Source organism: Schistocerca serialis, chromosome 4, assembly GCF_023864345.2.
Source record: "Schistocerca serialis cubense isolate TAMUIC-IGC-003099 chromosome 4, iqSchSeri2.2, whole genome shotgun sequence".
Lineage (NCBI taxonomy): Eukaryota > Metazoa > Arthropoda > Insecta > Orthoptera > Acrididae > Schistocerca > Schistocerca serialis.
In genome coordinates, this window is record NC_064641.1 from 288,335,482 (window position 1) to 288,350,005 (window position 14,524).

The 14,524-nt window shown below is 41.8% G+C and overlaps 1 protein-coding gene across 1 annotated transcript in view; it reads right to left on the reverse strand.

The window, feature by feature from the left end:
* The window catches only part of LOC126473894 (ubiquitin carboxyl-terminal hydrolase 5), a 165,520-nt gene that overhangs the window by 148,398 nt on the left and 2,598 nt on the right, over positions 1 to 14,524 (reverse strand). Inside the window, exon 2 of the mRNA XM_050101234.1 lies at positions 1,328 to 1,453. Within this exon, the coding sequence (XP_049957191.1) occupies positions 1,328 to 1,453 (126 nt within the window). The remainder of the gene's footprint in view (positions 1 to 1,327; positions 1,454 to 14,524) is intronic.

Below are 14,524 nucleotides of genomic sequence, written 5' to 3' on the forward strand. Positions count from 1 at the left end.
CTCTTCTATTTTTTCAATCACATCATCATTGGTCTGTAACATCTCCCACCTTTTTGTCTTGTAATTTCTTTCTACACTCATGAATTTTGTTTTCTCTTTGTTTACCTCTCATCCAATTTACTTTGCCGTTAGAAACAGCTTTCTTGCCCGTATTTTCAGGTCATATATACTTTCAGCAATTAGTGCTACATCATCTGCGAAGGCCCATTCATTTCTATTCCTAAGCCAATTCCCTCCTCTGCTTCACTTTTAGCATCCAGTGCCTCTTGTAGCATTACACTGAAAAAGAATGGCGATATTCAATCTATTTGCCTGACTCATGTTTTTTCGTTAAAAGCCATGGAATATTCGCCAACATTTTCACTATCCCTTTTCAGCCTTCCAGTGGAACTTTTACAAGATTTGTAATCTCTTTGGTATCCCAAACTTCTGCATTTTCTCCCACAATTTTTCTCAGTTTGTGCTATCATACGCTTTTTAAAATCAACAAACAATACTGCCATAGTTTTGTTGTACTCCCAATATATTGATACTGCTTCTTTCTACACAAATATGTGTTCAGTGGTGGATTGAGTTTTCATAAATTCCACTTGCTTCTCATCTATTATCTCTTTTAAAAATGGTTCCCATCTTTTCTGGATAATATCTGAGAACACTTTGTAAGCTGTGCTAATCAAGGAGACGCCTCTATAATTATTGCCCTTTTTATGGACTGGTACTATGACTGCTGCTTTTCATCCAGATGGCATTCTCGTTTCAAATTTGGTCACAAGTTCATGTACTTTTTTCATAATTGCATCTCCTCCCTTCTGTAACAGTAACCTTCAAAAAATATAGTTGCATAATCATTTTTTGTTTCTTTGCCTGTACACGTCTGCAACTCCTGATACCCTCTGTAAGCCCTGCACAACAGTACAGTGGCCCATCACTATAGGAGCCAAAACAAAATGGTACAGCCAATCACTATTTTATAAATGGACTTGTCATTTAATTTTGGCTCCTCTAAAGGTAAGCCACTATACTGTGATGTAGGGATTTCAATGGATATCAGGAATTGCAAACACTTGTACCCACAAGCAAATAAAAAATAATTATGAAACTATTTTTGCAAGGATTTGGTTAAAGCATTATGACTACCCCTCAAAGTGTTTTATTCTTTTTTTGTTGCTAAAGGCAGCAACAAATTTATTAAAGCATACGACATTCACTATATTCCAATTATTCTAATGTGAACACGTAAATATCCTTTTATCATCAAATACAAATATTTAAATCGAAAATTAATTCAAGTGATATCAACAGAATTGTTACATGATAACAAACTTACCTCCTTCTTCAGTCTTTTAAGGTGCAGGAAAACAGCATTCCCTGTTTTTCGATAATGCTGCTCGACAAAATCTGCCCCTAGGCCCAAAAATGTATTCAAGCAGACATATAACCCGGTTTCAGTCTCCTGGAATAGGTTTTCGGAGAAATATTACAGTGATGTACACAAATTTTTATAACTAAAATGATAGTTTCACATCAGCTTTGCTTATTACTAAAACCATGAATTTCTCTCTCAACTATCCCCCTCTCACTCGTTCGCGCACACTCACACATGCACCACAAGCTCCACCCGCATCACTTTAAAAGCATACATTATGTAGGAAGGTCAGGCTCTGAATGCACATCTGCAGTACATAAAATAACTGGCAATTCTGAAGTGGTGTGATCAACGCCACGTTTTAAGTCTGAATGAATAGCCACAGGTAAAATAAAAGGTTAGTGTCAAGAACTAAATGGGCATTTTTGCATTAAGATCACATTCAATGATTACGTTCACATCCCCCCCCCCCCCCCCCCCCCGTGTCACGATGCACATAACTACCATACATATCTACTTACAGCTCTACTTCACCTCTTCAGTACTCAGCAACCAATGAGAGTCTCATGGTGGTTGTTTCTAATAGGGACATCTTGTGTTGAGACTTGACCACTATTCCTAAAGTGGAAGCAAAAGTATGCCTTGAAGATCTACATGACCATGACAATGCCATGAATTGTTTTGGAGAAGAACAGTTCTGCCTCTCCATAGTAATGTAGAGACTAGTATAATTACAAACAGAAATTACAAATGCTTTTCAAATAGAACTGTAATTAGCAAAACTTCAGTTCTTTAATGTTGCTGGTTCTGTATCAATTATTCACAGTAACAGTTACAAGGGCAGTTCAATAATAAGTAATGCAACACATTTTTTTTCTCGGCCAATTTTGGTTGAAAAACCCTGAAATTTCTTGTGGAATATTTTCAAACATTCCCACTTCGTCTCGTATAGTTTCATTGACTTCCGACTGGTGGCAGCGCTGTACGGAGTTGTTAAAATGGCGTCTGTAACGGATGTGCGTTGCAAACAACGGGCAGTGATCGAGTTTCTTTTGGCGGAAAACCAGGGCATCTCAGATAATCATAGGTGCTTGCAGAATGTCTACGGTGATCTGGCAGTGGACAAAAGCACAGTGAGTCGTTGGGCAAAGCGTGTGTCATCATCGCCGCAAGGTCAAGCAAGACTGACTGATCTCCCGCGTGCGGGCCGGCCGTGCACAGCTGTGACTCTTGCAATGGCGGAGCGTGCGAACACACTCGTTCGAGATGATCGACGGATCATCATCAAACAACTCAGTGCTCAACTTGATATCTCTGTTGGTAGTGCTGTCACAATTGTTCACCAGTTGGGATATTCAAAGGTTTGTTCCCACTGGGTCCCTCGTTGTCTAACCGAACACCATAAAGAGCAAACGAGAACCATCTGTGCGGAATTGCTTGCTCGTCATGTGGCTGAGGGTGACAATTTCTTGTCAAAGATTGTTACAGGCGATGAAACATGGGTTCATCACTTCGAACCTGAAACAAAACGGCAATCAATGGAGTGGCGCCACACCCACTCCCCTACCAAGAAAAAGTTTAAAGCCATACCCTCAGCCGGTAAAGTCATGGTTACAGTCTTCTGGGACACTGAAGGGGTTATTCTGTTCGATGTCCTTCCCCATGGTCAAATGATCAACTCTGAAGTGTATTGTGCTACTGTTCAGAAATTGAAGAAACGACTTCAGCGTGTTCGTACGCACAAAAATCTGAACGAACTTCTCCTTCTTCATGACAACGCAAGACCTCACACAAGTCTTCGCACCCGAGAGGAGCTCACAAAACTTCAGTGGACTGTTCTTCCTCATGCACCCTACAGCCCCGATCTCGCACCGTCGGATTTCCATATGTTTGGCCCAATGAAGGATGCAATCCGTGGGAGGCACTACGCGGATGATGAAGAAGTTATTGATGCAGTACGACGTTGGCTCCGACATCGACCAGTGGAATGGTACCGTGCAGGCATACAGGCCCTCATTTCAAGGTGGCGTAAGGCCGTAGCATTGAATGGAGATTACGTTGAAAAATAGTGTTGTGTAGCTAAAAGATTGGGGAATAACCTGGTGTATTTCAATGCTGAATAAAACAACCCCTTTTTCAGAAAAAAAATGTGTTGCATTACTTATTGAACTGCCCTCGTACAAAAAAGCTCATATTTAGAGTTACACACGTACAAATCTTCTGTCGTAAGTCACACTTATGGGAAACATACAATTAATTATGATTTCTTATTTCTGATGATGTTCCTTTTTCTTTCTTCCCAATATTCTTCATCTACTTCCTCTATTTGCTGTGTTCCTCAGTGAAAATTATTTGGCAATTGATTTTTTGCTTTCCTGAAAACATTCAGAGTTCTTGATTTTGGTTGTAAAGTTCTTTCTTTTGGGCATCTTCTTCACAAAACATTTTTTCTATATTTTTGTCACCAATAATTTAGAATTTTTGAACATTTTTTATCATTTCAAAGGTTGTGTCTACTGATTTCAAAACATCCAAAATGTTTGGCATGTACTTGGTTTTGATGTAGATTTTTTCAAAGCCTCTCATCTCATCAATTTTTCCAAAAAGTTTTCTCTGAATTCCAGCTAAATTTATGCCTTGACAAATACAGCTGATTTTGACTCTCCTTGTTGGTCCCAGTTTCACTTTCTGATTTTTTCCAACTTTTAGTACTGCATTTTCCCATTCTTGGATCATATTTTTGAAGGTGCAGTTAAAGAGCATGGATGATAGTCTCTCTGCCTGACTGGTGTGCACATTTAAAATGATTCGATAACTTCCTGAAAAACTTCAGCATAGATTTAAATAGTGACCCGTCCAGCATTGCACGGATAGTACTTAGTATTTACAGCCACATGATTTGTCTGTTGCAGCAGTAATTTTGTTTATGGGACACTGTGTACAGTTGTGATTAAAAATCAGAAAACATTTAGATAACTCAATAGTTTAATTTAAACTATTTCCGGCCAAGCAAACATGTGGATCCTGAATAGTGGCAGCAACCTTTTGAGTAGTTGCAGGGGCAAAAGTCTTGATGACTAACTGACCTGGCCTTGTAACACAACCAAAACAGCATTGCTGTGCTGGTACTGAGAATGGCTGAAAGCAAGGGGAAACTAAAGCTGTAACTTTTTCTGAGGACATGCAGCTTTAGTGTATGGGTAAATTATCATGGCGTTCTCTTGGGTAAAATATTCCGGAGGTAAAATAGTCCCCCATTTGGACCTCCATATGGAGACTACAGAGGACGACGTCATTATTAGGAGAAACAAAACTGGCATTCTACAGAACAGAGCATGGAATGTCAGATCTCGTAATCGAGCAGGTACGTTAGAAAATTTAAAAAGGAAAAGGAGTAGGTTAAAGATCAAAGATATAGTGGGAATTAGTGGAGTTTGATGGCACGAGGAACAAGACCTCTGGTCAGGTGAATACAGGGTTATAAATACAAAATCAAATAGGGGTAATGCAGGAGTAGGTTTAATAATGAATAAAAAAAATAGGAATGTGAATAAGCTACTATGAACAGCATAGTGAACGCATTTTTGAAGTCAAGATAGACACAAAGCCCACACCTACAACTATAGTACAACTTTACATACCAACTGGCTCCTCAGATGATGAAGAGATTGAACAAATGTATGATGAGGTAAAAGAAATTATTCAGATAGTAAAGGGAGATGAAAATTTAATAGTCATGGGGGACTGGAAGTCAATAGTAGGAAAAGGAAGAGAAGGAAAAGTAGTAGGTGAATATGCACTGAGGGTAAGGAATGAAAGAGGAAGCTGCCTAGTAGAATTTTGCACAGGGCATAACTTAATAATAACTAACATTTTGTTGAAGAATCGAGAAAGAAGACTGTATACGTGGAAGAGACCTGGAGACACCGGAAGGTTTCAGATTGATTATATAATGGCAAGACAGAGATTTAGGAACCAGGTTTTAAATTGTAAGACATTTGCAGCAGCAGATGTGGACTCTAACCACAGTTTATTGGTTGCGAACTGTAGATTAAAACTGAAGAAACTGCGAAAAGGTAGCAATTTAAGGAGATGGGACCTGGATAAACTGAAGGAACCAGAGGTTGTAGAGAGTTTCAGAGGGAGCATTAGGGAACGATTGACAAGAAAAGGGAAAGGAATACAGTAGAAGAAGACTGGGCATCTTTGAGAGATGAAATACTGGAGATAACAGAGGATCAAGTAGGTAAAAAGACGAGGACTAATAGAAATCCTAGGGTAACACGAGATATTGAATTTAATTGATGAAAGGAGAAAATACAAAAATGCAGTAAATGAAACAGGATAAATGGAATACAAACATCTCAAAAATGGGTGACAGGAAGTGCAAAATGGCTACACAGAAATGGCCAGAGGACACATGCAGGGATGTAGAAGCATATATCACTAGGTGTAGTTAGATGTCACCTACAGGAAAATTAAAAAGACCTTTGAGAAATGACCACCTGGATGAGTATCAAGAGCTCAGATGGGAGACCAGTTCCAAGCAAAGAAGGGAAAGCAGAAAGGTAGAAGGAGCATACAGAGGGTCAATACAAGGGCGATGTAACTGAGGGCAATATTATGGAAATGAAACAGAATGCAGATAAAGATGAGATCAAAGATATGACACTGCGTGAAGAATTTTGTAGAGTGGTAAAAGACCAAAGTCAAAACAAGGCCCCGGGTGTAGACAACATTCCATTAGAAGTCACAGTTGCAAAATATTAACTCGAATTCTATACACATGACTGGAAAAACTGGTAGAAGCCTACCTTGGGGATGGTCAGTTTGGATTTCATAGGAAAGTAGGAAGACGAGAGGCAATACTGACTCTATAACTTACCTTAGAAGAGAGATTAAGGAAAGACAAATCTATATTTATAGCATATGTAGACTTAAAGAAAGCTTTTGTCTATGTTGACTGGAATACTCTCTTTTAAATTCAGAAGGTGGCAGGGATAAAATACAGGGAAAGGAAGGATATTTGCAATTTGTACAGAATCCAGATGGCAGCTATAAGAGCCAAGGGGCACGAAAGTGAAGCAGTGGTTGAGAAGGGAGTGAGAAAGGGTTGAAGCATATCCCCGATATTATTCCCTCTGTATATCCCACGTATCGGGTCTGGCTTTGATTCCCAGCCAGGTTGGAGATTTTCTCTGCTGGTAGACTGGGTGTTAAGTTGTCCTCATCATCAACTCATCCTCATCACTGGCACACAAGTCACCCAATGTGGCGTCAACTGAAATAAGACTTGCACTCGGCGGCCGAACTTCCCCGGAGGTGGCCTTCTGACCAACAATGCCACATGCTCATTTCATTTAGCAATCAAAGGAAACAAAAGAAGAATTTGGAGTAGGAATTAAAATCCAGGGAGAAGAAATACAAACTTTGAGGTTTCTGATGCATTGTAATTCTGTCACAGACAGCGAGGGACTTGGAAGAGCAGTTGAATCGTATGGCATGAAAAGAGGATATAAGATGGATATCAACAAAAGCAAAATGAGGATAATGGAATGTAGACGAATTAAATCAGGTGATGCTGAGGGAATCAGATTAGGAAATGACAAAGCAGTAGATGAGTTTTGCTATTTGGGAAGCAAAGTAACTAATGATGGTTGAAGTAGGGAGGATATACCAGGTGTACCGGTATGAAATGAGCTTTAAGACGCAAATGTGTCGATAGGGATCATTTGTTGTGAACGAGCCTTAATTTTTTTTTGTTTGGTTGGTATGACATCTGTCAAAGATATTTAGTATACATCAAGTCATGGAAGAAACATCATCATATGTTTTCATCGTGTTAACAAAGTCGAATTTTGTACCAGAAAGTGATGATTTGCGGAAAGCATTAATTTTTTGTTTTCATTTGAAAAAAAGGTGCTGCAGAGTCGCGTTGAATGCTTGTCGAGGCATATGGTGATCATGCTCTATCAGAAGCAACATGCAAAAGATAGTTTCAACAGTTCAGAAATAACGATTTTGATGTAAGAAATGAAGAACGTGGAAGACCACCAAAAAAGTTCGAAGACGCCAAATTGCAAGCAATATTGGATGATAATGATACTTTGAGTCAGAAGCAAATGGCAGCAATGCTAAACGTTGCACAACAAACAATTTCTGACCGTTTGAAAGCTATGGGAAAGATCCAAAGGGTTGACAGAAGCGTTCGATCTCACGCGTCGGCTTTGACCCGTGACGTAAGGGTGTTGTGGTGTGTGACGTCATTACGGCACGGAGTTTGGTTTGTGAGTGTGGCGTGTTTGTAGATGTCGTCGTGTTGTGGTTTGTTGTGCCCTCTGGTGGTATGTTCAGGGTTTTCGTTTGTTTGGTGTATTGGGCTCAGTTTGCTGTTGCTCAGTGGTGAGCTTGCATATTTTTGAAGCGGAATTTGTATCAGTGAGTTAACAGTTTTGTGTGAAGGTTAATGTAGTGATGATTGCTGTACGTTGGGTGGGTTTGTTATTAAGTGTAATCGGTTGAGGTTTTTTGTTCAGGAATGGATATGAAAGACAAGATCAATAGTTCTCAGTTGAGGGCTATGATGGGGGACACAGCTTTAGAGCTGATTAAGTTCCTACAGCTTTTTGGCTTAATTGCCGAGGTGGTGAAGTGCGGTGTGTGCCGTGAACCAATGAAATTGGTTAAAGTTCCGGCCTCTCGGACCAGGGACGGTTATATGTGGCGCTGTCGCAAAGATGACATATGGCGTTCCACACGGCGCGGTACCTGGTTCGAGAAGTCTAGGTTGGGCATGCGTGATATTGTGCTTGTTACATATTATTTTTGTTATAGATCCTCACAGAGTTTTTGCGCGCATGAGACTGGTGTGAGTGAGAGGAGTGTTTTAGATTGGTATTCCTTTTGTCGTGAAGTGTGTTCGGAATTTATTAAGTACAGGGGTAAGTTGGGGGGGGCATGGGGTTGTTGTGGAGGTGGACGAGTCACAATTTGGGAAAATGAAGTATGGGAGGGGGAAGTCTGTGGCTGGTCTTTGGGTGTGGGGGGCTGTTGTTCCGGGGGGTGAGGGTTCTGAATGTGTTTTTAGGGTTGTGGAAGGGAGATCGAAGGCTGAATTAGTGGGGTTAATTGAGGAATATATAGAGCCGGGGTCCACAATAGTTTCTGATGCTTTCTCTTCTTATAGGCGGTTGGGTGAGAGGGGATTTAATCATTTAGTAGTGAACCATAGTTTAGAGTTTAAGAATTATGAGACAGGGGCTTGTACTAATACAATAGAGAGGATGTGGGGGGTGGTTAAGTCAGTTCTTGGGAGGGGGAAGAGGCGCTCTTCCAACCTTGAGTCTCATTTAGATGAGTACTGTTGGCGGAAGAGTGTCCCAGAGGGCTATTGTATTGTTCGGGTTTTCTTAAGGGCTGTGGGTAAAATGTATAGGCCGAAAGTGGTTAGTTAGGGTGGTCTGGGTAGGTGGGTGGGTGGCTGTGGTTCAGGGTGGGGTGGGTGGTTTATTTTGTTCTATAGTGTTTGTTAAGGTGGGGGGGTGTGTGTTTGTTTTTTGTTTTAGTTGTGGAGGATCTATTTTGTTGAAGTTTTTGTTGAGTTGTAGTGTGTGATTGAGATGTTTTTTATGTTGCATTTGGTTTTTGTTTGTGGGTTTTTAATTTTGTGGTCGGGGGTGGGGGGGGAGGGGGGGTGGGGGAGGGGGTTGAGGTGTGGGTGGGTTGGGTTTTTCTTTTGGTTCAGTATTTTTTCGTAGGTTTGCGTGCGTGTGTGTGTGTGTGTGTGTGTGTGTGTGTGTGTGTGTTTGTGTGTGTGTGTGTGTGTGTGTGTGTGTGTGTGTGTGTGTGTGTGTGTGTGTGATTGTGGTGGCCAATCTAGTTTGTGGGACTGGAACTTTCTTGCAGTAAGTTCTCATTTTTTTGTTTTTGGCGTATGTGTTGTGTATTGGGGTATAGGGAAGTGTTTCATTGAAATTTGTGGCTGTGAAGGTTGGTATTGGGAGATGTTTTTGAGTTATATAGGTCAAGGGTAGTGGTCGATCCTAATTTATGGGATTGGGAGCTGCTGTTGAGCTATATAGTTGGAGGGAAGTGTTCAATCTCAATGTTTGGTGGAGTATGTTGGTTTTTGTAATGGGAGATGGGATCGGGAGCTGCTGTTGAGCTATATAGGTCAAGGGAAGTGTTCGATCCCAATTTATGGGATCGGAAGCTGCTGTAGATCTGTGTAGGTCAAGGAAAGTGTTTGTTGTAATATTTGGCGGTGCATTTTGGTTTTTGTATTGGGAGATGGGATCGGGAGCTGCTGTTGAGCTATATAGGTCAAGGGAAGTGTTCGATCCCAATTTATGGGATCGGAAGCTGCTGTAGGTCTGTGTAGGTCAAGGGAAGTGTTTGTTGTAATGTTTGGCGGTGCATTTTGGTTTTTGTATTGGGAGATGGGATCGGGAGCTGCTGTTGAGCAGTATAGGTCAAGGGAGGTGTTCGATCCCAATTTACGGGATCGGGAGCTGCTGTAGATCTATGTAGGTCAAGGGAAGTGTTTGTTCGTAATGTTTGGCAGTGCATTTTGATTTTTGTATTGGGAGATGGGATCGGGAGCTGCTGTTGAGCTATATAGGTTAAGGGAAGTGTTCGATCCCAATTTATGGGATTGGGAGCTGCTGTAGATCTATATAGGTCAAGGGAAGTGTCCGATTCCAGATAATAATGTGTTTTGTGGTATTTGGTGAGTTTTGTGATGTCGATTTTTTTCAGCGTTTTGCGTAGTTTTGTATGGGGGTGGGTAGCTAAATTTGTTTATATTTAGTTTCTCCCCACCCAAAAACCCCCAATTTCCCACGCTTGTCCTGTTAGAGTCATTAGGCTTTTTGTGAAACGTGTGTGTGTTTGTTTTTCAATGTATTTTCGTCTTTATGATACGTATACAACGATTTTATATCCGCCATATTGGAATTGTTGTTTATGGTCGTTTCCGCCATATTTGTGACGTCATGGGTCAAAGCCGACGGGTGGGATCGGACGCTTCCGTATTTCCGATCCAAAAGTGAGGAAAATGGGTGCCACATGAATTGAATGAAATACAGATGGAAAACCAAAAAACCAGTTGTCAAATTTTGCTTCAAAGACATGAAAGAAAACCAATTTTGCATCGAATTGTTACTGGCGATGAAAAATGGATTTATTTTAAGAATCCTAAACGGGAAAAATCATGGGTTAATCCGGGACAACGATCAACATCGACTGCAAAAGCAGATTGATTTGACAAGAAGACAATGCTCTGTATTTGGCGGGATCAGAAAGGTGTGGTGTACCATGAGCTTCTAAAACCAGGTGAAACTGTGAATACTAATCGCTACAGACAACAAATGATCAATTTGAACTATGCACTGATCGAAAAAAGACCAGAATGGGCCAGAAGACATGACAAAGTAATTTTTTTACATGACAATGCACTTGCACACACAGCAAAACTGGATCAGAATACAATCAAAACACTTGGCTTGGAGCTGCTACACCCCCCCCCCCCCCCCACCGTATTCACCAGACTTGGCCCCTTCCGACTACCGTTTGTTGTCATCAATGGGACACGCATTGGCTGAGGAACACTTCGATTCCTACGAAGAAGTCGAAAATTGGGTGTCTGATTGGTTTGTTTCAAAAGACGAACATTTCTATTGTCATGGTATTCACATATTGCCAGAAAGGTGGTCAAAATGTATAGAAAGCAATGGTCAGTACTTTGAATAAAATGTTTTTACTTTCCAGTTCAAAATTAGTGTTTCATTTTAACAAAAAAAAAAAAATGCTCATTCATACCGGTACACCTGGTAAAATGTAGACTGGCAATAGCAAGTAAAGCATTACTGACAAAGAGAAATTTGTTAACACCGATTATAGATTTAAGTGTCAGGAAGTCCTTTCTGAAAGTATTTGTATTGGGTGTACACATGTATGGAAGCAAAACATGGACGATAAACAGTTTAGACAAGAAGAAAATAGAAGCTTCTGAAATGTGGTGATACAGAAGAATCCTGAAAATTAGATGGGTAGATCACATAACTAATGAGGAGGTACTGAATAGAAATGGTGAGAAGATGAATTTGCGATGCACCTTGACTAGAAGAAGGGATCGGTTGGTAGGACACATTCTGAGGCATCAAGAGATTAGTAGTTTAGTACTGGAAAGAAGCATGATGGGTAAAAACTATAAAAGGAGACCAGGAGATGAATACATTAAGCACATTCACAAGGATGTAGGTTGTAGTCATGACTTGGAGATGCTTGCACAGGATAGAGCAGCTTGGAGAGCTGCATCAAACCAGTCTTTGGACTGAAGACCACAACAACAACTCAACAACCAGAACACACCATTTGTAAGTCATTTTGGTAACTTGCTTTTCCCTAACCTTTATCCAACTGGTAAGAACCGATCTACAGTTTAACATGGAACACGTTTCCCTTCTGGCAAATCCTCACAGTATTGAGAGGTGGGTGGATTGATGGGATTAAACAGATAAAACTATGAGATCATCAGTTCTTCAATCCCATATGTGTCAAGTGGCGCACAGTCCTCTAGGAGAAAGGACACAAAAGATAAACCCGGTTGAATCTTACTGTAATAGTGGATCAATAAAACCAAGAGAAAGATGCAAGTAGAAGTGAGAAAACTGTAAGAGAGTGAAGATGAGAGTGTTTCTCTATCCAGGAATCAGTTGGAGGCCCCCAGGACACACCCACTACTCCCGACCGGTGTTTCCTCACTGTCCCCTGTCCCAATTACAACAAGCAAACTAGAAACAAATTGATCAAATCTCAAGAAAGAGAACAATGACAGTGAGACAGTAAACAAATGACAGAAATAAAGAAATAAGAATTCAAAAGGAGGGGAGGGAAGGGCAAGAGCCATGTTGGACCACTGAGCAAGGGCAACTTTGGGCCCCCAGGGTCAGAGCAGGTGATGGGCGGGAGGGGGGGGGGGGGGGGGGGGCAGTCCTCCAATCCCTCAAGCAGCCAATGAGGCCAATAATGTGCCCTACCTCACAGAGAGGAGTAGAAACCACCATCATGGATAAAGCAGACAAAGAAGGAAAAACATGCCCTATGACCAGCAATATGTGGCTCATTCAGCCACTGGCTGGAATCCGGTTGCTGATCAGCAAAATCCTGGGAAGGGAGTGTTCCAAGGGATCCCTCCATTGTGTGAGGTGCCTGAAGAGGGTGTTGATGCTCTGGCTCAGGGTTGAGGACCCCAGAAAGTGGAGTGTCAAACTCTCATAATGGGTTGTAGGAACATTAGGAGGCAGCTCCCCACAACAAGGGAGTCGTCAGATGGCTCCAAGGGCCTGAAGTAGGAGGCACAAAGGGAAAGGGTACTGTCACTAGAGAGGATGGCATTGTAGCTGTAGCTAGTGTCATCATCATATGTATGAGACGCAAATGGACATATTGCTTATTGGCCTCTTGATATACGAGTCGCTCAAGGGTCTTTTATACTTGGGTTTTTTTTTTTTTTTTTTCTCTGGGAGATGGTACAGTCTCGTGAACATGGGGAATGGTGCTTCCCACAGCTGACACCAATGGGGAGGGGTGCAATGAGCATTCTTATGCAACTGATGTCCACAATCCCTATAGACAGGGTTAGCATTACAATGTGAAGACGTGCTCATATCTCGTGATTTGAAGCATGGCATGGAAGGGGGGACAGCATTCCACATTGCATCGATAAACCATCACCTTGACCATTTCAGGTAATGAGTTACCTTCAAAGGCCAAGATGAAGGCCCTAATATCAACGCTACTGTCCTTTCGTCCCACTGCACAGGCTGGATGAAATTTACACCCCGCTCCTCCAAATTGGCATGTAACTCGTTACTGGTCAGTAGAAAGTGACAGAGGAAGATGGTAACCTATACGTATTAAGACTGCTATGGGTGGGGGGAGGGAGGGGGGGGGGGGGAGGAATGTCAACCAGATTGCCACTGGTGAGGAGTGCACACAACCAAGCAGAGGATATCCTTCTAATCAGGAATGATTCGCTTTTCACTTTTGAAATTGCTGCTACTTTCACAAATCTGTCCATAGAGTTGTTCAGCAAAGAATAATGGCTTTGTGGCCAAAAAGGAATCCCTGTCAATCCTAGCGCAAACTAAGTATTGTGGGGAGTATCTCTCTCCTTGTACCTGAGCCCTAGGCACCTCCCACAGCATAGCCAGGAAAACAAACAATTTGGAATTATCTATCTACACATTGTAGCAACTGTTCCCTTTGAAAGAGATTTCTGGGGCCTTGAGGCTCCCAGTAGACAAAAGTTTAATCCATTCCATTCGCGAGTCATCTGCATCTTGGTGTTTCTCCCTTCAAACGAGGGCTTTCCAACTACCTGACCGGATAACTGTTGCTTGGAGTCTCCATGCCCCTGCCACAATGGGCACATACTACTTCGCATACACAAGGAATTTGCAGCTCAGGCACCAATATTGTGATCCCTGCATGGTCAAGGGGGGCTATCAGAGTACTGGTACTAGACTCCCCCGCAACAGGATGGCTACTGTGTTGGGTTTTGGGTGTGTTACTTTTGCCAGAAAGGAATGATGCAAAGATAGAAAAGCACAAAAAACTGAATGTATACCACACTGGGCAACCTTACACACAGTCTGCACTTCTGTACAGTTTGGACGACGATGGGTTGGGTTGGTTCGGCGGAAGAGACCAAACAGCGAGGTCATCGGTCTCATCGGATTAGGGAGTAAGTCGGCTGTGCCCTTTCAACGGAACCATCCCGGCATTTGCCTGTAGTGATTTAGGGAAATCACAGAAAACCTAAATCAGGATGGTTGGACCCGGGATTGAGCTGCTGTGCTCCCGAATGCAAGTCCAGTGTGCTAACCACTGCACCACCTCGCTCGGTGTGTACAGTTTGGAAGAGGAAAGATACACAAACCCAACAACGAGGACCATGTAATGCTGGATGAAAAGTTGTATGAAATGCCAGAAAAAAACGTTCAAAATCACAATTCAAAACCATTCGGGAGGATGCCGGTTCAATCCCGTATCTGGCCATCCTGATTTAGGTTTTCCGTGATTTCCCTAAATCGCTTCAGGCAAACGCTGGGATGGTTCATTTGAAAGGGCATGACCAACTTCCTTCGTCATCCT